At 39.5% G+C, this 21,930-nt stretch overlaps 1 protein-coding gene across 2 annotated transcripts in view; it reads left to right on the top strand.

Annotated features, from left to right (window-relative positions):
* Positions 1-21,930, top strand: part of PIK3C2G (phosphatidylinositol-4-phosphate 3-kinase catalytic subunit type 2 gamma) — a 187,720-nt gene that overhangs the window by 126,825 nt on the left and 38,965 nt on the right. For both annotated transcript variants that reach the window (XM_088164523.1, XM_088164524.1), the window contains exons 25-28: positions 6,814-6,970; positions 10,944-11,053; positions 19,011-19,203; positions 19,764-19,885. In XM_088164523.1, coding sequence (XP_088020649.1) covers positions 6,814-6,970; positions 10,944-11,053; positions 19,011-19,203; positions 19,764-19,885 — 582 coding nt within the window. The remainder of the gene's footprint in view (positions 1-6,813; positions 6,971-10,943; positions 11,054-19,010; positions 19,204-19,763; positions 19,886-21,930) is intronic.

Genomic DNA, 21,930 nt, shown 5'->3' with positions numbered 1-21,930 from the left:
TGAAGAGCGAGCACTGAGGCTGTGATGGCAAAAAATAATTTTAGCAAACCTGATATGCATAAAAGAAAAAATTAACTTAATGAATAAATAAAGCCATAATAGTTTGAGAACTTTCTACCTAAGGAATTCAGGAAATTCTTTCTAGTTTAATGTTTCTGCCTCTAAAGTTAGACATTAATATAAAAAATACTGTGGGTAAAACTGCAATCAGGAATGAGATTTCAGCTCTGTAGTTTTAAATCTTTTCTTGCAGTAGATGTCTCAAAGAGCAGCAGAAATGGCACAATATAGAGTTAAAACCTTGTAAACTTGTATAGGCCTGGACAGTTAGTTTAAGAATGTAGGTAAAAAATATATATATTAGATGCAAATTTTAATTGTCCAGGATGTGTAGTTTACTAAGGATGCTCAGGGCATTCAGAAATCTCTCTGTGCTATGGGGATGAGGTCAGTACTAAATTCAGACCAGTTTACCCAAGGCTGTGTCCAGCTAAATCTGAAAACATCCTAGGATAATCTCCCAAGGCAACCTGTTTCAATATTTACTTTTCCTCATAGTGAGGGATTTTTGGTTCGTTTTTTTTTTTGTTTGTTTGGTTTTTTTGGTGGGGTTTTTGGGGGGTTTTTTTTGGTATTTTTTTCTTACAGAAAATCAGAAATTCAGCTGGTACAGTTTTCTCTCTTATTCTTGTCCGGATCCATCTGTTTTAGAGCCTCCTGTAAATAGAAGAAAATTCCCTTTGGCCTCTTAAAAACCTTTCACCTCCTGAATAAACAAGCCCAGGTTCCTCAGCCTCTTCTCACAGGCAAGTGCCACCATGAGATGTTGGTGGCTCACTCCAGTTTAGTGACATCTTACAAGTTTTTGCAGAGTATGAACTAATAAATACTAACCTGCTAATAAATATTAATCTTTATATGTGGCATCTTTCAGTATTTGCATTAGTAACCAGGATGATGGGGTAGAGAATTTTTTGTTTGTGTTTAGCAGTAATAAAATGCTCCTTTCATTTGGTGTTTGTTCATTTTTTGGGTAGAGGCCCTTTGTGCAAGGTCTTGGTTGTGGTGAAAGTTTGGATTAGCAGTTTTTTACAAAAGGATTTGAGAGTTTTACCAAATATGAGTTGGTGGTAAGATATTGGATAGAAAAGCTTGAAATTTGACATAATCCTGTTGTTTCACTTTGCACTGGGAAAACTTCCCCTGGAATATTTTTAACATTTTACTTTTAGAAAGATGGAGATAAGGAGCTCAGGGAAATTATGAGGAGTCCAGAAAAAAAAAACAAAAAAAAAAAACAAAAAAACCCCCACAATTAAAATCATTGGACATCTGAAATACAAGACTTGTGAGAAAAGGAGGAAGCAGTTGTCTGCAGAAGATTGAGAAAAGACTCAATAATAGTCTGCAAATACTTTAGAGGCTGCTGTGAGCAAGATGGAATCTTCATGTCCCCTTAGGAAAGAGCAAGAATTAATAAGATGAAAGCACAGCAAGAGTTAGATGAGGCATTAGGGGGAAAAAATGCTGTGAGGGAGCATCCTAAACCAGAAATTTGATAGGGAGGTTGGAGAAGAACTCCATCATAAAAATCTTTGAGAATAGGCTAAATAAAAATCCCAGAAGCATGTTTATGATCTTGTCCTGATAAGAAGAAAAATGGAGAATCTCCTGTGGCCCAGGCATATTTCTTTCTGTTTGCTGGTGATGAATTGTGTTGTGTGGCTGTTCCCTGTTTCATTATTTAATATATAAAAGGAGTGCCATTGATTATGGTTTTTTACTGTGTCTACAAATGTCTATGATTACTGTGATTAAATATTTTCACTTGGCTTTAGAGAAATGAGCACTCCTGTTCATTTATTTTGTGTTCTTCAATAAGTTTTTGGCTTTTGCTGCAAAGGATGTCAGCAGTCAAGCACTCCCTAAAAGCTTTTCCTATTTTATTGGATACATCTAATTCCACAAAGTCATGCTGAATATTACCAGTCACTCTTGACTCAGCCAAAATGATTTTAAAGCAGGCAGGGAAGCTGATTTTTAAATGGCCAAGAGTTGTGTGTGGTTTCCCACACACTGTCCATCTGAAAAGTTGGATTATAATAGATCCAATCTCATTGCATTCATGTGTGGACTTGACTTTTCCATAAATGCACCATTGGGAAGCTTAGATTGGATCAGAGCAAAGGTCACTTGTGCTTGGTTATCTCACATGCTCTTCCTGTTTAATATAAAAAGAAGTCAGGGTATCATTCTTAAATGTTTTATACCATGAGATATGGAGTAGGAAAAACTGAAACCATTGTTGACCTTACAAGCTTTGTTAATCAGTTTACATCTGGTGTCTCATAACAAACCCTGATGTCCTCACTGGTTTTCTTGGAATGCAGCACAATTCCAGCCCACAGTGAAATCCCAGGAGATGTTCCCACCACCCCACACCAAGTTCATTTTTGCATGATGATCTCTTCTTTCCTTGAGGTTTCCTTTTTTTTTTCCCCTCTCATGATTTATCACCCAAACATTCATAATCTCAGAGGAACTGCAAAACACATTCACATGAAAATCTTAAATCTGTAAAAGCAAATAAAGAATTAAATAAATAAAAATAAAACCCCATAAATATCCTTGTTTCTCACTGAATGGCTTGAGTAAACTCTTTGGTCACAGCCATAGTAAAATATTTGTCTTTAAAATCCAGCACTGCAATCAGACTCTGTCACAAACAGGAGCATTGGCTTTTTAACTGATTTCTGCTATAAAACCCCAAAGGGTTCTTTGGGGGAAAAAGAAGGAAAGGAAAGAAAGGAAAGGAAAGGAAAGGAAAGGAAAGGAAAGGAAAGGAAAGGAAAGGAAAGGAAAGGAAAGGAAAGGAAAGGAAAGGAAAGGAAAGGAAAGGAAAGGAAAGGAAAGGAAAGGAAAGGAAAGGAAAGGAAAGGAAAGGAAAGGAAAGGAAAGGAAAGGAAAGGAAAGGAAAGGGAAAGGAAAGGAAAGGAAAGGAAAGGAAAGGAAAGGAAAGGAAAGGAAAGGAAAGGAAAGGAAAGGAAAGGAAAGGAAAAGGAAAGGAAAGGAAAGGAAAGGAAAGGAAAGGAAAGGAAAGGAAAGGAAAGGAAAGGAAAGGAAAGGAAAGGAAAGGAAAGGAAGATGTGCTAAGGTAATGTGATAAGCTTTAATGATTTGGGGCTGTACATCTTTGGTCAATCTCAAGCCATATTAGTTCTCTCAGTGAGGCTTTTCTTTTCTAAAAATAAAGGTACCAGACACTAGAATTACACAATAGAGGTCATTCAGCAATGCTTCAATTCCATATTTCTTTATCACACCATAAATAAGAAAAAAAAAAAAAAAAGGCTTTTGGTCTACAGAGATATGGAAAAAGGCTTTTACTTTAAATTATTTCATCCCACCAGTTTTTTTAAAGTGATGCCAGGCATTTCTTCAGTTTGATGGAGGCAGCCAGTTGTGCCAATCCAGATTTTTGGCCAGGGGGGGTTTGTCCAATTACAGTCATTGGTCATCAAATATCTCATGAATGTAAAGTACCACAGACCTCAGCTGGGAACTTGGGGTGTTTGGGGTAAGAAATATTTAATGTTTGTCACTTTTAGATAAGTTCATGTGAGAAAGGGATGGGATGGAGAGAGGAACAAGGGAAGGCCTTTGGATGAACTGCTCATCCTCTGGATAAATGCCAGAGTGGAATGTGACCTCGGCATTCTGCCCCAGAAAAGGCTGCCTGTTCAAGATTAGGTACTGATTAAAATGCAGAAAATGCTGATTAAAATACAGTCCTGAGTGAGACACAGCACTGGAGCCCGTGCACCAGGGTGGGGTCCCTGTGCCCAGGGTGTGGTTCCTGCAGCACAGGGGCACCCTTGGCTTTTCTCCTTCTGGTGTCGATTTTATCAATTTTCCATCATCGTGATGGGCAGGGACTGGACTGGATTGTTTTGTCATTTTGCTGGAGAATTTTCCCTTTGTTGGGAATTTCAGAATTTTACTCATTCAGAGAGAAGGGGTTTGCTTTCTCCATTTCAAGGAAAGGCCCTGCTTTGCTTTCCCTAGCAGAGCCCTGTCTTTCAAACCAAAACTCCCTTCTAGTTGATTATTATCCAAAGGAGTTTGTGAAAGCAGCAAGAACATTTTATATCAATGCACAGACACTCCTCCTGTCAATTGGTTTTTCAGAATCCTTGAAGTTCTGTTCAGGGAGCAAGCATCTCTTCCCACTGAAACTTTATTTTATAATTCTATTGTGAGAAATGGCCCTGCTGGTCCTTCTAGTGGGTCTTGTTTCCCATATTCTCAGTTGGCTTTATGTGAGGTTGTTTTGTTTTGTTTTGGTGTTGATTTTCTGGGTTTTTTTTTGTTTGTTTGTTGATTTTTTTTTTTTTTTGGTTGGTTGGGTTTTTTTTACTTTTGTGTGGTTTTTTATTTGGTTGGGTTTTTTGTTTTTTGTTTGTTTTTTGCTGGTTTTGGTTTTGTTTTTTTTTTTTAATTTACATTGCAAAATGTTCCCTTTGTGAACAGCCAGGTTCAGCATCCAGGGATTGCAGGGTTTACCTTGTGGGAGAGGCTCTGATATCCAAAGACCTTAAACAGAGCAGGAGAAATCGAATTCCTAGATCATATTTTGTATGTTGACAAGGGAGGACTGGCCTAAAGCCCCAGAACGTATTCACAAAAGATACTGAGAAATTTAAGAACCTTTTAAAAGCGTTCTCAGTCATGCCACAAGTAAAACGAATCAATAAATAATGTAAATATTAAAATATCAGTTGTGTGTTCACCCAGAATCCTTTAGGAACAGCAGTAAGAGAAATGACAAATGTTGCAGTCATTACATTAAGGGGAAGTTGGCCCACAGCCCAACCCAGCAATGTTAAACATCATATTTCTTCCAGTAAAGTAATTTCTGATTGCAGGATCTATTTTCAGCTCAAGTAGCTCAATGTGGGAGACTTGCACTAGCTCAGAAAGGGCTGTGTTTTCATGGTGTGATTCTGTCCCTTGATGCAGTTGGACATCAGAAATCAAATATGAATTTTGAACGAAATGCATCATATTTATAGAGGTAACTTTTGACTTGGAATATGTTAGCCCAGGAACAAATTTGGGGTTTAGACATTCTTGAGATGCTAAAATGCTTTCAAATCAGGATTTTCATTGGCCCTCTAGCCACATGCACATCGAGATGTGAACATTGATAATTTTCTCTATCTCTCTCTCTTTCCTATGGGCTTCAACAAATTGAATTTCATTATTCTAATTGTATTAATTTATTTAACACTTCGTGTCTATTTTAAATACCACTGATAAAAAATAAGATAAAAGACAAATGAATGAACGAGTGAAAGACGTTTCTGGGAAAACCTGAACTCTGAGGAATCAATAATAGACACAGATTTGTAGTTCTTTGGGATCTACAGCACAAAACTACAATAATATAACTCTTTAATATAACCCTCTGAACGTGCACTCACATCTTACATCACACAGAAAAATGTGGAGGGAAAGAATTTTTACTGTGGACCTTCATCATTTCCAGTAGTACTTTGCTGAATTGAATAATTTTTTTTTTTTTAAAAAAAACCACCTTAGTGGCCTGGACTGCTTGGAGGTGAAAAACAACCAAGGGAGATTCAAAGTCAGCTGCCATGGGAGCTTTTCCAAACATAAAAGTGGGAAGGCCACCTGAGCATTTATTGTGACTTAAACTTCCAGCTGTAGCCTATAATCTGTATATAAACCTATGACAACTTGTTTTTCTTTCTGCAGTGATGGAAGGCAGGCACTTTTCTGGGAGGATGAGGAGAACTCCCAGGGAAGCTCATCTGTCTCATTTATGAATCCATCAGGAAGCAATGGGTTGACTCAGCCCATGTTTGAGGTTTTAGCAAGAAATAAACATCCTGAGATTTATTTCTGCATTTGAACTGACCAAGAACACCGAGTTTATTGAAATTTATTTTGAATGAAGGGTTAACACGCTGTGTATTGCCTTGGAATAGAGCCCTCTAATCTGTTTACGTGGCTGTGTGTACACAGTTGTGATGATGAGGAAATGCTAAATGCAGTCGGTTTTTCTGTGTGAGGATGAATTTATCAGCCCTTGCTGGAGCTGTTGAATGATAGGATTGTTAGGAGAAACCTTTCTAATCTGTTTTCTTCTGCAGTAGCATGCCATAGCCACCAAACCATGCTGGTGATCAGGAAAAAAAAAAAGGCAAGCCATGTTTTCAGATTGTGCACCAAGGCTGAACACAGAGTAACTGTGCAGGAAACAAGACAATCATTTCTATTCCCTTTTAACTTGAGTCAAAACATCTCTTCAGAATGGTTTGTATGTAATGATAGCATCGGATCTTGGAGTTTTCTTGTTGTTGTTGGATTGTGGAGGTGTAGGGTTTTCTCTTAAATTCCCTTCTTGCCCAGTAGGGAGTCGATATTTAACCCACCCTCTTTGAGAACAACTTTTAAATATTTCACTGCCAACAGACAGCTTGTTTCCAGATTCACTTTCAGGATGGAGTCAAGGAATTAAAGCAACGAGGGTTTAAAAAGAAAAGCAAAGAGAGCCAGAAGAAAGCACTTGTTCAGATTTCTCTTTCAGAAATTCTTGCTGTCAGACCCGTCTCTGTCCCAGCCAGTCAGTGACACCAGAGCAATAGAGATTTCCACACTGAAAAAGGGAGAGGTGAAATAAAAGAAATCAACATGGGAAAACACTGAAAATGTGAATAATGTGAAATATTGTCTTGCATGATGAGCTGTTTTGGATGGAATTTCTCAGGTAATTGCTCTCTTTTGCAGGGACAGAGCTCCCTTCATCTTCACATCGGAGATGGAATATTTCATAACAGAGGGTGGGAAAAACCCCCAGCGTTTCCAGGAGTTTGTGGAGCTTTGTTGTCGAGCTTATAACATAGTCAGGAAACACAGCCAGCTCCTCCTGAACCTGCTGGAGATGGTAAGGAGCTCGAGGGTGAAACCAAAAATCAGTTTTCTCTGGGGTTCTGTTCCCTTTTTTGCTGCACCATGATCTCAACAGGTCTCAGGTGCAGAGCTGAAAATGTTGGTGCTGCTCTTCCTGTCCACTCAGAACCAATTTCTGAGAAAAGGAAAGCCAAGCTGCTTGGTGGTTTTCCATTTCATAATACTTTTTTTTTTTTTTTTTTTAACAAAACAGCAGAAAACTGCGAAAGAAGCTGAGTACAAGTTTTGCATTCAGGAATTTCAGTCAGCCCTATTTCTAGGTGTTCATTTACCCTTCTGTTCACATTTACAGGACAAATTAAGCTGAATATTTCACAGGGTGGGTGATCTGGCAGTTCCTGAGCAGCCCTGCTCTGCACTGGTGCCTTTAGGAGGGGCTGGCACATTTCCACTGTCATTTCTTGGGATGGCAAACACAGAAAAGAAAGAGCAGTGCCCATACTGACACAGGGTTTTTTAGTTCTTTTGTGTAGATTTTTAAGGCCTCTAGGAGTTTTTATTCTTAAGTATTCCTACTGATTCATGTGCAAATTCCATGTCTGATTTATGCCTCTATTTACTTGTGGGGGAAAGGTTAATGATTTTCCCCCTGCATGGATACAACGAGAATATGACATTAATTAATATTTACTGAGATGCTTGGCTAAGATATCAATCCAAAATTCGTATGCAGGGCCCCATGACCTATAAGGGAGTGATGTGTGCATGAAAAAAAAAAAAAATCCGAGGTGGCCTTTTATAAACAGAGCTGCTCAGTGAGCACAATGCTTTATCATCTCCAGCTTGTGCACTGGGGGAAGGTGACAGAAATGAAGGAATTCCTCTCCCTTGCCTCTTCCAGCTGGTCCATGCGTGGATTAATGCAGGAGTTCAGGGAGAGATTCCCTGACCTGCAGCAGGAAGGGTTGCTCCAGATTTCTTGAACTTGCTGCTTCGTGGCCACCAAGGTGCAGCAAAACTGCATTTCCATCAAAAAGCACAAATTTCCTCTGGAAGCAGTGCAGAGTGAAGTATTGTGGGGGTTTGGATTTTTTTTTTTTTTTTTTTTTTTTTTTTTTGCTAGAGTTGGGTTTAAATGTTTGAGAGACGGTATTTTTGATTTGCATTTAGATGTTTATTAATTCTTATCTATATTACAGTGAGTTTTATAGTACTTTTAGTTAATAAGCTAAAAATTGAGCCATATTGCATTCTTCACAAAGCCTTTTAAGGCCAAATTGTCCAATTAAGAGCACTTAAATTATTTCTACTTTGAACTTAATAACTAACCATTTTTGACCCACAATGCAGAAATTTCTATTTAATTACAAAAGTCCACCCAGACTCATGAAGAAGCAGGTGAAGAAGAAAGGCAAAACCTCCACCCCAAATTCATCATCTTGCTTTTTTTTGCTATGCTCTAAACCCTTAAATTCCAAGTTTTCTACCATGTGATGTTACACACTTCTATCCAAATTAAACACCCGTGATCCTAGTTCCCTTACCCAATTCTGGAAGCTTTCTCCACTGCCTCAGGTCAAAAGCTGTTTGTTTTGTTTTTTATTTTTATTTATAGAGTTTATATCGGAGTTGAGATTAAAAACACAAAGGAGAGTAATTTTTTGTCTTTCCTAAGCCTGGCCAAACTCAGTTTGTCTGTACTCAGGACATGCTGCATCTCTGGTTTCTGCTGATCTTGTAGCAGAGCTAATAGAGCTGAGCTCCAAGTCAGCATCCAGACATGTCTCAATATTTGTCAGTGGCTGCAGCTCAGTCCGTGGTGTTGCACTTCAAAATTGAAAAATAACTGGCAGCACACTCACAGCCCACAGACAAAAGGAATTAAACAAACAAGACCAGTTTGGGGGGAAAAAAAAGTAGACTGTGAAGTTCCACTTTGAATTCATTTCCATACAGAATTTCAGATGTCATCATGGAGGGATAAGATTAACTAATCCCTGCTTGTTTGTATCAGTGAAAGTCTAAAGATTTCTCTCACTGTTTGGAAACCTGCATCATTAATCTTTAATTCTACTCCCACATTCTGTGATTCTGTGATTCTGTTTGTAAAACATAGTTAAAAAATAAGAAAAAGGGGGAAAAAAAGACTTTCTGAAAAAAAAAGAACACTTTGCAGAATATGACACTGAATGCACAGAATATTCACAGAATAGTAAATTGTGCCCTGGGTGATCAGTGACAATTAGTGGTTTCTACAAAACAGGATTATGAACAAATTGAAGGAGTTTTGGCCCAGTTTGGGAATTAATATTATTTCTTGGTGGTGAGCAACATCTCTCTAAAACTGTCCTGACATTTGCTACTGGGAATAAGAAATAATCCATGAAGTTTCCAAAATTTTCAAAAGCAGAAACGTGTGGGAGCCCCACGAGTCTGCTGTGAATTCAGAGTTCAGCAGAGTTCAGCTGCCTGCAGTTCATCAGCTCTGCCCTCACTGAAAATTCCATGTGAACTCTCATAAAGGGGGTGGTGGGTAGGACACAGACACCTTCTGACTGCTTCAAAGAAATGCAAACTCCACTGTAATAAATTTTATTTTTTTTCATATAGAAAGTTATTAAAGGAGATATAAAGTTATCACTCCCTGCTCTGGTGAAGGGCAAGGTAAATATTTATTTGTAACAACCCCTTTTTTTCCCCCCTTTTTTCTGTTTTTGTTGTTGTTTCTTTGTTTGTTTTTGTTGGTTTTTTGGTTTTTGGGTTTTTTTAAATCCAAAGGGAGGAGGAGTTGTTATCATCTTTTCTAAATGGGTTGAAGGTATATTGATAAATAGCACTGTGTGTCCTTCAGTGCTGAATATTGTTATTATCCCTGCTGTCAACCCCCTTTAATTCACCTCTTTGAGCTTTCTGCTTCTCTGTTCCTTGCCAGCCAAAATTCCATCAGGACAGCAACCTGACTGTCCAGTGGCAGCTGGGAATGGGGCTGAGGAAGATTTTCTTCATAATGCCAAAACTCAATGTACAAATGCTGAGAATGTTTGAAGGAATAATCCTAAAATAAAATCAGTGCTTCCTTTTTTCTTTGCTGTTGCTTGAAAAACTCAGTGGGTCTTTCTGTCTGAGCTAGACATAAATATCAGTGGAGAATACCCAGCAGTGACTGCAAATTCCCATACATTTCCATCTGAAGGAGTGATGGTTTTTTCTACATTACACACACACACACACACAAAAAAAGCATCACTCCTAACTTGCTGCGATTGCTGAGCAAAATCAGTAGGTTTAGAAGTGAGGAAATGTTGTTGTTGCCATTTGAAAATGCCTGGAGAGAGCTGCATGGGCAATTGGACACACGGAGCTGCTTCACCTCCTCGAGTGTTGACTTTGCAAGGGGAATATTGGCCCCATTCGGGGTTTGAATTTCTTCTGGCTGCCCAGCTGGAGCAGCTCTGTCCCTGCAGCTCTCAGCCCCACCCCGGGGCTCCTGCATCCATCAGGGTCTGAAGGAATTTTTCTCCTCCTCGGAGGGAAGCTGTGCTCCCTTTGCAGGAGGAGCCAGGAGTTACAGATGAGAGGCTGATGTTGGGTTCAATTGAATTAGGGCTAGGACAGCACTGGGAGCAAAACAGAAATGTGGTTCCTACTGCTCAGGTGGCTGAATTTGGTCACCTTCCCTTCATCACCATTAGAAGGATCTGAAGGAGGCTTAGCAATGCACACTTCGAGGTTATGGCATCTCTGAAGAGAAAATAAATAACTAAAATGGGTCGTTGATTCTGACCCATGCCTCTTCCAGGTGCCTCAGTGTGAAAGTTTACAATGCAATATATTCATTTTATTATTCCAGGCATTGCTCTAGCATCAGAGCCACTTTTCAGATCAGCAAAACTGTTTTACAAGATGTTTCGGTGTAAAAACCTTTCTTCTCTCACTTAGGCCTATTTAATTGAAATTTCTTTTCAGTAGAACAGTGGACTAATGATCTAATGTTGCTTTCCATGTAGATGCTGCATGCAGGATTGCCTGAGCTGAGCAGCCTCCAGGATCTGAAATATGTGTATGATAACCTCCGTCCTCAGGACTCAGAGCTGCAGGCTACAAGCTACTTTACAAGGTAAAACCAGAATAATAATCTAGAAACCTTGTCCTCTTCAGGCATGAAGCAATTTTTTTCTCTCAGGTTAAGAAGCTTAATCAGGGAAATTACACAAAAAGATAATTTGTCTTCACATGTTTACTTCTAAGAAGTCTTTCTTCATGCATGTTATAACCAATTTCCTCACATTTCTGGAAGAAGCAGTTGTGCATTTGTGGCACACTCATAACAAGTCAGTGGCTGGAGATTTCTTAGCCTTTCATGGTGAAAGCACCCTGATTTGTATTTAATGTTTTCTCTCTGCTTTTAAATGCAGCAGCTCCATGCAAACAGATTTGGACTGCTTAAAGATGTTCAAGCTGTTAATAGTCTGAGTGAGAGCCTTCAATTTCTGCATTTTACTCCTTTTTCTCTTCCTCTTTTGACCTTCTAGCCATCGTTTCTCCATCTGCAAACAGTCTGGCTCTTGCTTTTCAACAATTACCAGATCAGTCACAGAAAAGCCTTGTGTGTGAATACAGGTACATTTACAGCTTCATTTGTGTCAGGATAATGAAACCTTTCACCTGTTCGTGGTAATTGCTGGGGATTAATGAGGAGGAGCTGCAGCTGATGTGCACAAAGTCACTGCAAGCCCCCCAGTGCTGATGTTTCAGATATCATTCCAGCTGTTGGTGTGACGATGTGGGATGTGGATGGAATGAGTGGAGCCTTATGTGGAACTGGAGCCCCACTCTGCAATTCCAGGCACAGCAGGAGGCAAAAATCTCCCTGCCAGAGCGTGCCCTGAGCAGCAGCATCCTTTCCCAAGGACTCTGAATTTGTACTCCCTGGGCACCCTCTGCACATGGGAAAACAACTCAGACTTCTCTGACCTCATGAAAGTTTTGGGAAATTAGAAGTGTGCTGTTTCTGTGTCTCATTTCCATGTACTAAAATCTGCCACAGTCTGAGGAAACCAAGGCAGCAAATTTGGAGAATGCTGGGGCAGAGACCCAGAGACTTAAAGGGTGACCTTTGAAAAAAAAAAAAAAAAAAAAAAGAGAGAAGAACTTGTCAAACCAAACTATTGTTCCATGACTTTACACACAGCACAGCACTGAGTTCCTTTTCCTGTAACACTTGGGGTTTTTTTTAATATGCTTTCACTCCTGCCCCTTAGCAAAATCATTATATTTTAAAATTTTACAGCTTCACATTTACCATCAACTCCTACCTTATCCTTTCCTTTAAAATTTCACATATTCCCAAATTGCAGACTTATATTGCCACTTCAAAAAGTTTCTAGTTAAACTGCAAAAGTCTTGATTCTGTCAAATAGTTCAGGTGGTTGTGTCTGTCTCTCCTGGGTGAAACACCCAATTTATTGAGTTAGTGAAAATGGGCTGGGACATAGAAAACAAGCAGGAAAATCTGAGTCTTCAGAGTGCAAATTGCATGCTTTGGAAGAGCTGCTGTGCTCGGTGGCCTGGTAGAGGTTTGTGTTAGGCTTAGGAAATGCAGCTCACAGAGACTAAAGGCAGGACTCAGGGGCCACATTGGCCTTTCTTGTTAGGGATGGTGTGAAGGAAATGAAGGAAATTCCACTCAGTTCCTGCACACCTACAAAGTATCTCTGCTGTGGGCTCTGCTCTTAACTTGAAAGTGCATTTTCTCCTAAAATGCATTCTGTGAACTTCAGAGCTATTGTTCCAATTTCCTTCAAAATGCTGAAGCTTTGTTTTTTTCCATCATTACATCACATAGAAAAGAGAGATATTGCTAGAGTGCATATTTTATTAATTAATATTCTTAGGATATGTTTGTATTATATATGATCATTTTCAAGAAGAAAATCCCTTTACATTCGTTCATGAATTTCCATGGATCTCATTTCTCTTGATGCTTCTTTTCTACTTCATTCTAATTTCTATTCATTTGAACATTATTTCTGTTAACTCAAAAAAAAAATGCTTTAACATTTCAACATGTTTGAACATGGGGGTAATATCAGGCCTCATGTCTAGTAGGATTTTAACTTCTGGAAATTGTATGCAGGCACTTTTCAAAATAAAGACTTTGGGATGGCCTGATCCATGCAGAGACTGCCTGTAAAAACACTTTCCAACCTGGCTTTAGGAATGGAAATATATTAAGATTTTTGTGAGCTTTGTGTTGCCTACATCATCTTTATTCCTTATCCCCTTGTTATAAAAAATAATGATATGACAAAAAAATCCAGTTACAGACTTCATGGTCAATCTCTGGCTTATTCCTGTATCTGTTTTTCAAGAAGGACAAGGAAATTGGAAGTTCTGATTATTAGCACAACTTCTAGTAGTTCTCAAATCCCTCACAATTTGTAGCTCGTTTTTCTCTATATTTTTTTCCAAAAACACTTCATTGTTTTTTAAAAGCTCTTTTCTAGGCAAGGAGTGTGGTCATTGGAATGTTAAACTCTGCCAACAGAAAGTTGTTTCTTGTTCTAAGTACAAGGTGGTTATTGTAATCTTTCCGATTCAATCATATAATGTGTCTGCTGAAAATCCCAATCTTCTGCAGTGAGAACAGAACAATATTCCTCTGTATTTCTCTAGGAATGGGTTGCTTTTAGCAATTTTCTGAGTTGGTTTTAGCAATAAGGCTGACATTGGCCCTGGTGTTGTTTAGAAACACCACGAGATGCTGAATGATGTCAGGATGCTCCTGGCAGGAGATGTTAATTTGTTCTTTGCCATCCCCTCTTTGGGCCAGCAGAACAATTGTGCTGGGCTTTGGGCTGGGGGAGCCCTGACCCCTTGCAGGCTCACAGAGCATTCTGTGTTTTGCTGAATTGCTGGGGTGTCCTTTGGCTGTAAGGCACGTGCAGCAGGCTGTGGTGTCACTTGTGTCACTCGTGTGTCCCCCAGGGCTCAGCCCCTCACATGGAGCATCCACAGTGCCCCAGCCCAGAGGCAAACAAGAGTTCCTGTGTCTGCTCCTCAGCCCCCTGCACCTCCTCCTGCCAAATGAAACATCCTTGTCTCCCCAGCAGCTGCCCTGAACTCCGTTTGATCCCTGAAACTCAATTTGATCCCCACCCTGTGGTCACTGCCCTGCAGAGAGAGGGAAAGGGCAGCAGCACACACGGAGCTCTTTGGGAAAAAAGGCCAATTTATTGTACAGCCAGCCCGGATTTAAAGTGTGTTAGTGCAGCCAGGACAGGACAGGAGCTCATGGGACAATTGGGAAAAACATCCTTGGGACAGCACCTCAGGATGTGTCCCACGGGAAAGACACCAGGGGTTAATGTTGGTGATGAATTCCACTCTGTTTGTCACCGTGTTGTCACCCTGGGAGACTCCTCCCTAACTGAAGCTGCAGTCAGCTTGTCAGCCTGGGAATGGAGCTGAGAGTCAGGAGAAATCCAGGCCTGGAGAGAATTCCCAAGCTGGAATTCCCCAGCTCTGTAAACGTGTGTGTCCACACCACCCCTCCCTCCTTCCCTCTTCCCCAGCACGGTTTTATCAGAAACTGGAAACCCATCTTTCCTCTGCATATCAATTTCCTCTATGGTTTTCTGCAGATGTCTTCAAATGTCAGCATGGTGTGGCAGGCTGCCTGACATTTTGAAGGTGCCTGCACAGGGATGTATATTTAAAATTGGTTTTAAGTTAGCCTAATGCAATGAATGGAGTTGATTTCAATTGATTGCAGTGTGCAATCTGACCCACTCATGGAAAGCCATGAATAAGAGATGCAGGCTGGATCTGCCAATTGCACATTGCACATCCTCAGCAGCCTGGCACAGGGTGCTTTGTTTATTTATTAATGAACTCATTTTTTAGGTACCTGTCATTGCCCAGGTCAAACCTATCCACTCCAAACCACAAATGCCAGCAGGATAATCCACAAAAATTCCTTTAAAAACTGCTGAGCTCAAACTGATCAGCCAATCTCTTTTTTTTTAGATGGCTGAGGATATTTCAGCAAGAAATTTCCCAAACAGGTGAAACACAGTGAAAGCTGGTGGCATCTGACAGGGAATGAACCAAACTACAACATTAAATTTGATTTCAGTGATATTCAAGTCGTTTGTAAAGATTGTGGTGTATGTGTGAACAGGAGGCAGACTTCCTCCTTGAATTCATGGTTTTTTGAGGAATTCATATTATAAAAGGTCTGTTGCTAAAAGCAGTAATAGTCTGGAAAACTCTATTAATATGGGGGCATACTACTCAACTTATCTGAAAATGGGGCTTGGTAAATTCATGGATGGAAATGTGGAATATAAATGAAACACTGCTCATTAACATCTGAGAATCCCATGAAAATAAATTTTGCCCATTATACTCTAAGTGATTTTCAGGCCTAGATGGAAATGAGAAGCAGGATACCATGGAGAAAGATAAATATCTACCAAGATTAAAATCTTAATAATTAGTCCATAATAATGGTTGTATGTGCTGTGTATAAAGGCTGGTGTGTCCTTAAAAATCTAAGCACTCAGAATAAGGAATTCCCACAAGGAATGGCTGTTTCCTAAAACTAAACTGGCAAAAACTGCCCCTAGTCATTCCTGAAAACATTAATCAAAACTTTTCACCCATCTCCTTTTTCACAAGCAGCCAGGCAGTCTGTTCATGTTTTACCTGATACTGTAATTTGACAGCTCTGTAGAAAGACCAAAGCCAAATCTGAAATTCAAAGTCAATTCAGCAGGTGGAAAGCAGAAAGTCATTACTTTCCAATAATGCCAGATATTTAACTTTCTTTTTCTGACAACTAGGTCAGGCACCAATCTGCATGGTAAACAGTTATTGTCATGTGGAAAATAGCATTTTTCTCTCTGAAAACTGTGTTGGCACCATTTGGATTCACTGCTAATATTACTCTAGTTAATGACACTTTCCTGTTTTATTCTGATTAACCTGAGCTTTGAGTGCTTTTGTACTGTTCACTTAGTTTAGCTATCTCTAGACCATCAGGCACTCATTTTCTGTGCAGCCTGGGCTTCCAGAGCTCTGAAATAAATAAGGATTGTTTTGTTTGTTTGTTTGTTTTATGGGGTTTTTTTAATTTGTTTTTTTTTTGTTTGTTTGTTTATTGGGGGGTTTTTTGGGTTTTTTGTTTTGTTTTTGTTTTTTGGTTTGGTTTGGGTTTTTTTTGTTTTGGGGGGTTTTGTTTTGGGGGTTTTTGTTTTGTTTTTGGTTGGTTGGTTGGTTTGGGGTTTTTTGTGGTTTTTTTTTTTTTTGTTTGGTTGGGTTTTTTTGGGTTTTTTGTTTTGTTGTTGGGTTTTTTGTTTGTTTTGGGGGGTTTTTTTTGTCATCTTTGTGAGAGCAGAGCCAGATTTGGGCACAGCCAAAGGTGGCAATGGCCAGGAAGCAAGAGAAGGGATTTTACAAAGAAAATGATCTTACTTCTCTCAACTATTGCTAAGCTTAATGTGGCTATGGAGAAAAGAAGGTGTATGGGGATCTGGGAGAGTTCATGGAAAAACTTCCAGCACTGATCCTCAGGATGAACTTTAGAAATTCCAGCAGAAAGGGGAATCAGTCAGGCACCACGATGTGATAAACTGGGTCACTGAACTAATCCAGGCCAAAAATAAACTGCAAAAATCTCCAAAAGAGAAGACACGTGGGTTTGATGTACCCCATTGCTCCATAGGCAGTCAGGAACCAGATTTTGGGGGAAAAAAAAGAGTTTCTTTAATTAAGGACCAACTTGCCCTTGGAAGAAAGTGCAGAGAGCCACAGGCAGGGTTGTCCCACCTTGCTGGGGAGATGCTCTCAGGTGGCACCAGAAAAGCAAAGAATTCTGTGTGGGTTACATGTAATGAGGTTTGCTTAATGTTTTCTATCCTGGCAAAGAGGGCTGCAAAAACAGAGAGGAGGAGGAGAAAACAACTGATGCTTCTGTTCTCGTTTGATTTTAGATGTAATAATTTCAAAAAACTCCCAGGAAAAATCTGCAACGGTGACAGCACAAGGCTCTGTTTAGATCTAAAGGATGTGATTAGTATGTGATTTAAATCTGGGTTTTAAAAGTGTTTTAGAAGCCTAATGGACCCATGGAAGGAATAGTTGTTGCTGTCAGGCAGTTCTGTGCAGTGATGATGTCTGAATTAGCATTAATTTACAGGCTGAGGCCTGTTTTATGTAAATTAAAAATGCAGTGTGTTAGTTAACGTGCCTCTTATAGAAATGTGGCAAATTCCCTAACTGCTCTGCTGTAACATGGCCAGTTACAGATTCCATAACCTGGTGTCTCAGTGATTTAGGAAGTGTTTAAATTACACATTCAATTAAATACACAGGAGTTAAAAAGGAAGAGTTCACCTCTGATGCAGCCTGGTTAATCATCACTGAATTGATTTTGTACTAATATTTTGAAATGAGATTTGTTTTCTTATTTTACATCAGGGTGTTAATTTGTTTGATTTGTTAAATAGTTTGTATCTGTTTCTGAAGAATGTAATTAATAATTGAGATAAATGAACCACATCAATTCTGAGGTACCTCTCCTTGTATTACATTAAAACAACATGTACATCTTTCCTCAGTTTACTCTGGCTAATTAATGTATGATAAATTCACACACTATTTTGAATAAAATCTGAATTTCAGGGAGGTGAGCTGGGGAGGTGCCTGTAGGTAGAATATTCCTTATTCTTTCCAGTTTGGTTCCATCTGTGAAGCAACAGATTTCAGCCAGAGCAAGTGAGATCATGGAAATTAGGCTAATGGGATAAATGGAGTTGATTTCAAATGATTGCACTGCACATTCCAGCCCACTCACAGAAACCCATGAATAAAAATCTAATTTGAAATGACAGGTGAAGCATTTGCTCAGCTTTGAACAAGGCTTGATGAAGGTGGTTAAGGGTGTTGTCAGCCCTTGTAACCTAGTTAGATAGAGTCCAAAATTGGGAGGAAAAAAAAGAAAAAGGAAAAGGAAAAGAAAAAAAAAGAAAAAGAAAAAAGAAAAAGAAAAAGGAAAAAGAAAAAGGAAAAAGAGAGCACAGCAAGCCCCTGACTATTAGGGAGAGGATTTGCTGCCATACAATTTGAAACTAATGGCTTGTTGCTCTATAACAGCAGAACAGATATAGGTTATCTTCAGAGAGCTCTAGAAGCAGGGAAACAAAAAAAAAAAATTTCCATCAGAAGTGAATAGGTCTTAAACATTCAATTAGCAGTTGAATTCAAGGGAGCAGGTGTTTTCTAATGAAAACTGCAGCTCACTCTTCAAAAACCTGTGATTATCTTGTAGTGTTATTTCTCAAGTCGAGTTCACTTTCACATTTGCAGTGCCTATCTACATGTTTATCTATGGTTTTTTAAATCCATTGTGTCTTTTCTGATGAGAGATCTCAAAACCAGGAAATCAAAAGAGTGTTCTGGCTCCCCTTGCACAGGGATGAGATGGAGGGAGATACCAGGAGGAAATTTCTCTCTCTTTTTTTTTTTTTTTTTTAATTCATCTCGAGCAGTTCCACAGGGATAGAGCTTTTAAGAACTAGGTAGAGGATTTAGCAACACATCACGCTCAGCTAAATCACAAATTAAATCCAAGAGCCCTGTGCAAACACGTGTAAGCCCATGTGAGGTTAGTGTAACCAAAAATAAATATAATCATAAGCAGTGCCTCCTCTCCTGCTCAGCAAAATGCACACGTGCTGTGCAGCCCTGGGACTCCTCAGAACACACATGGAAATGTTCTGCTGCTCCCTGATGCCTGCAGGAAGGCTGGCACCCAGCTCCTGCTCCAGGATAATCCTGGAGGCAGGCAGTGGAACAAACACTCCAGTGAGCAGCAGAGCCCAGGGGCTGGAGGAGCTGCAGAGCCAGCAGCACTCACTGGCGTGTGTGTGCTGGGTTTGTGGGGCAGGCTGTGGAATTTGGGATTTTTTGGGGGGGTTTGTATCCATAAAAAGAGAGGTCAAGGAGTGGAAATAACAAAAAAAAAAAAAAGCATAAATAAATAGCATCTCTTCTGTTTGTTCGTTCTTCAGGAAAATAAAGGAGAGTTTGGAGTGCTTCCCTGTGAAACTCAACAACCTGATCCACACGCTGGCACAGATGTCAGTGGGGAGCTCTGCACAGCCCCCAGCCCCAGAGCCTGTCCCCCAGGAGTGGATGGTGCTGCACACTGAGGGCTCAATTGCAAGGGCCACCATTCTGGGATTCAGCAAAAAGCCACACCCTGTAGGTATCGGGTTCCTTGCCCTCCTTTGCCTGGATCTTTAATGACTCTCTCAAAAACTTCCACGCTCTGCCTCTTCCTTTATAGAAGATGTGCTTGTGCCACATTAAAAGCATCATGGGATGAATAGTGGTGCAAAAACACCAGCCTGATATTTGCAGGGAGCCATTAAGGAGAGCAGTTCGTTCCCTATAGTGAAAAATAAATCAAGAGCTAATTAAAGCATCCAGAAGGAAAGCATGGCACAAAATGAGGAAGCCTAATAGAAATTGGAGGCTGCTGTATGATGCTTTAATGGTGCACTATTAGTTTTCACACACTGCAGTGATCTTTCAGAGTTTGAGTTGTTTGCTACCCAGGCAAGTTTCTCTTTCTGTGCAGCAAGGACCATGAATTACAAACTGAATTCTCTGGCACTTGGCACTACATTAAAGGAAGGTTTTTCTTTGTTAAAATCACCCTATAAATTCTCTTGTGCTTCTTTTTCTTTTTTTTTTTTTTTTCTTTTTTTATTCCTCTCTGATCATTTCTCTGCTCTGCCTCTCCTTTTTCCCCAACACAGGTATATCTCATCCAGGTGGTGCAAACCTGCAGTGTGGTCACCTTCGTGGAAAAATCATTCGAGCAGTTCTCAAAACTTCACAGCAACCTCCAGAAGCAATTCCCATCTCATGGCCTGCCAGAGTAAGGCAGCTATATTCACTAATATTAGTGAATGTTATTCTGCTCTTAAGTGGTTCTCTCTTCTGTGCTCAGATAAACCTGTGAGAATATTCACAGCAGTTGTATTTTTAGAAACACAAAGGCAGAGTGACATTTTCTATCAAGCCTCCTATTCAGCCCCAGAAGAAACTGAATCACAGACCATTGTGGCAGTTTAGGTTTTATATTTTATTGTTCCTTTTTTAACGGGAGGAGAAAAGGGGAACAGCTTGGGCCTGACAAAACTATTCCTGAAATGAAAGGATAAGTGGTGTTGACTTCATTAAAGGTGCCTTTAATAGTTTCAATTTTCTTCATGATATTTATCAAAACTTGTGGCCAGTCCATAAGTTAAAGGAAAGTAGGAATGTTCACAGTGGGTCAGAACAGAAATCTCTGACTCTAGCACCATGATGAACATTTTTACAGCACAAAGCACCTACCCCCAGTGAGAAATAGAAATAATTTCATGTACTGTCCTGCCCCCAAGCCCAGCACTTTGTGCCTCACTTCATTCTGTTCAATATCTTTTGAAAAATCTGCTGTCATTAGTTGCAACAATTCTGAATATTGCTTTCTATCCTTGTGCATGTCCATTCCTGCTTTTCATTTTCTGAACGTTATTTCTCTACAGTTTCCTGGGGTAGTGAGTCCCATGGTTTATTTCTGTCTTATATAAACCAGCTTTGCCTTGTGTAACGATTGCCCTTGGCTTCAGAAATACAAATGGCATACAAATACAAATTTTTTTCTACATATATATCATATACATTATACTGCAGACACCAGTGAGTACCAAGCAGTCAAAGCTCAATCTACAAAAAAAAACCATAAAGCTGGCCTAAAATACGAGCAGCTTACTCGAACCAAGCTGAGATTCAAGTGATACACTTGAAAAAGAGAAAAGTCTTTGGATTTGGCATGAAGCAAATAGCCACAAACAACACGGTTTGAACTTAAAGTCCATGAATTTCAGATCCAAAGCTGATATTCCCTCGAGCTCATGAGAAGCACTCTATAAAAAATGGCCTAAGTTGAGTTAATTCTAGAGGATCTGTCTGCTGCCTGAGGGCGTTTTATTGACTCCAATTTGATTCATTATGGCTTTCTCACATGAGCTGGTTTGCAGCAGCTGGTGAGAATTGAAATTTCACTAAACAAATACTGAAATTGCTTGAATGGTGGCTTTGATTTGGAGATTCTTGCAGGCTAACCATTAGGTTGTAAAATGAAATATTTAACAAGTACCTGGTTATGAATTTTTCCTGTGGTGAGCAGAGCCCTTTAAAAGAAAATACATTTCTCTTCAGAAACACATAAACCTCAGAAAGCCTGTAGTGAATTTCAAAAATAGTCCCAGTCATTTTTCAGATAAATCCACCTCTAATAAAACCCTTTGCAACATTTTCACTGCTAAAGAGCACTTCAGACCTCACAGAGGGTTAATCTGCATTTTCTGAGGCTGTCTCTAGGAGCTGCAGTGCTTTATTGCCATAATTCAGTCCCAGCAGTGTCCTGTCACTGCAGGACCCTTCCCTAAGATTGTGTTAAAACAATTTATTTGATGATGCTTTTCGATAGGAACAAGTTTTTTTTAATGTTAAAATTTTGCGTTGTGTTCTAACAGAACTTCATTAATTTGAGGTTTTTCATGTATCCCAGATTTTATTCCAATAATAAAAACCTAATTATTTCTTTATAGGAAGTTATTACTGAAACTGCCATGCCATATCAGACCATTAGTCTGCCTGTGTGTTACAAAGCTCCAACCCTGGCTGATGCCAGATGCTTCAAAGGAAGGAAAAAGCCTCGTTCCACAATGTAATCACAAGATCCGTTTAAAAATGTCTGATTAAGAAATTTCAATGTTTAATATTGCTAGAATAATTGGAACTGCTAACAGAAAGGACTTGGTTTCTGCTCTGTAATGATTCCATGAAATTGTACATATTCATGTCTCATTAGGAGAAAACAATGAAATATGAGAGTGCTTCATACAAGTGCTAAATATGGGGGGCACTGTAAGA

This window comes from Sturnus vulgaris, chromosome 5 (genome assembly GCF_052056855.1).
Source record: "Sturnus vulgaris isolate bStuVul1 chromosome 5, bStuVul1.hap1, whole genome shotgun sequence".
Taxonomy (NCBI): Eukaryota; Metazoa; Chordata; class Aves; order Passeriformes; family Sturnidae; genus Sturnus; species Sturnus vulgaris.
The sequence above is the reverse complement of the archived record's forward strand: the minus strand, read 5'-3'. Positions and strand labels throughout refer to the sequence as shown.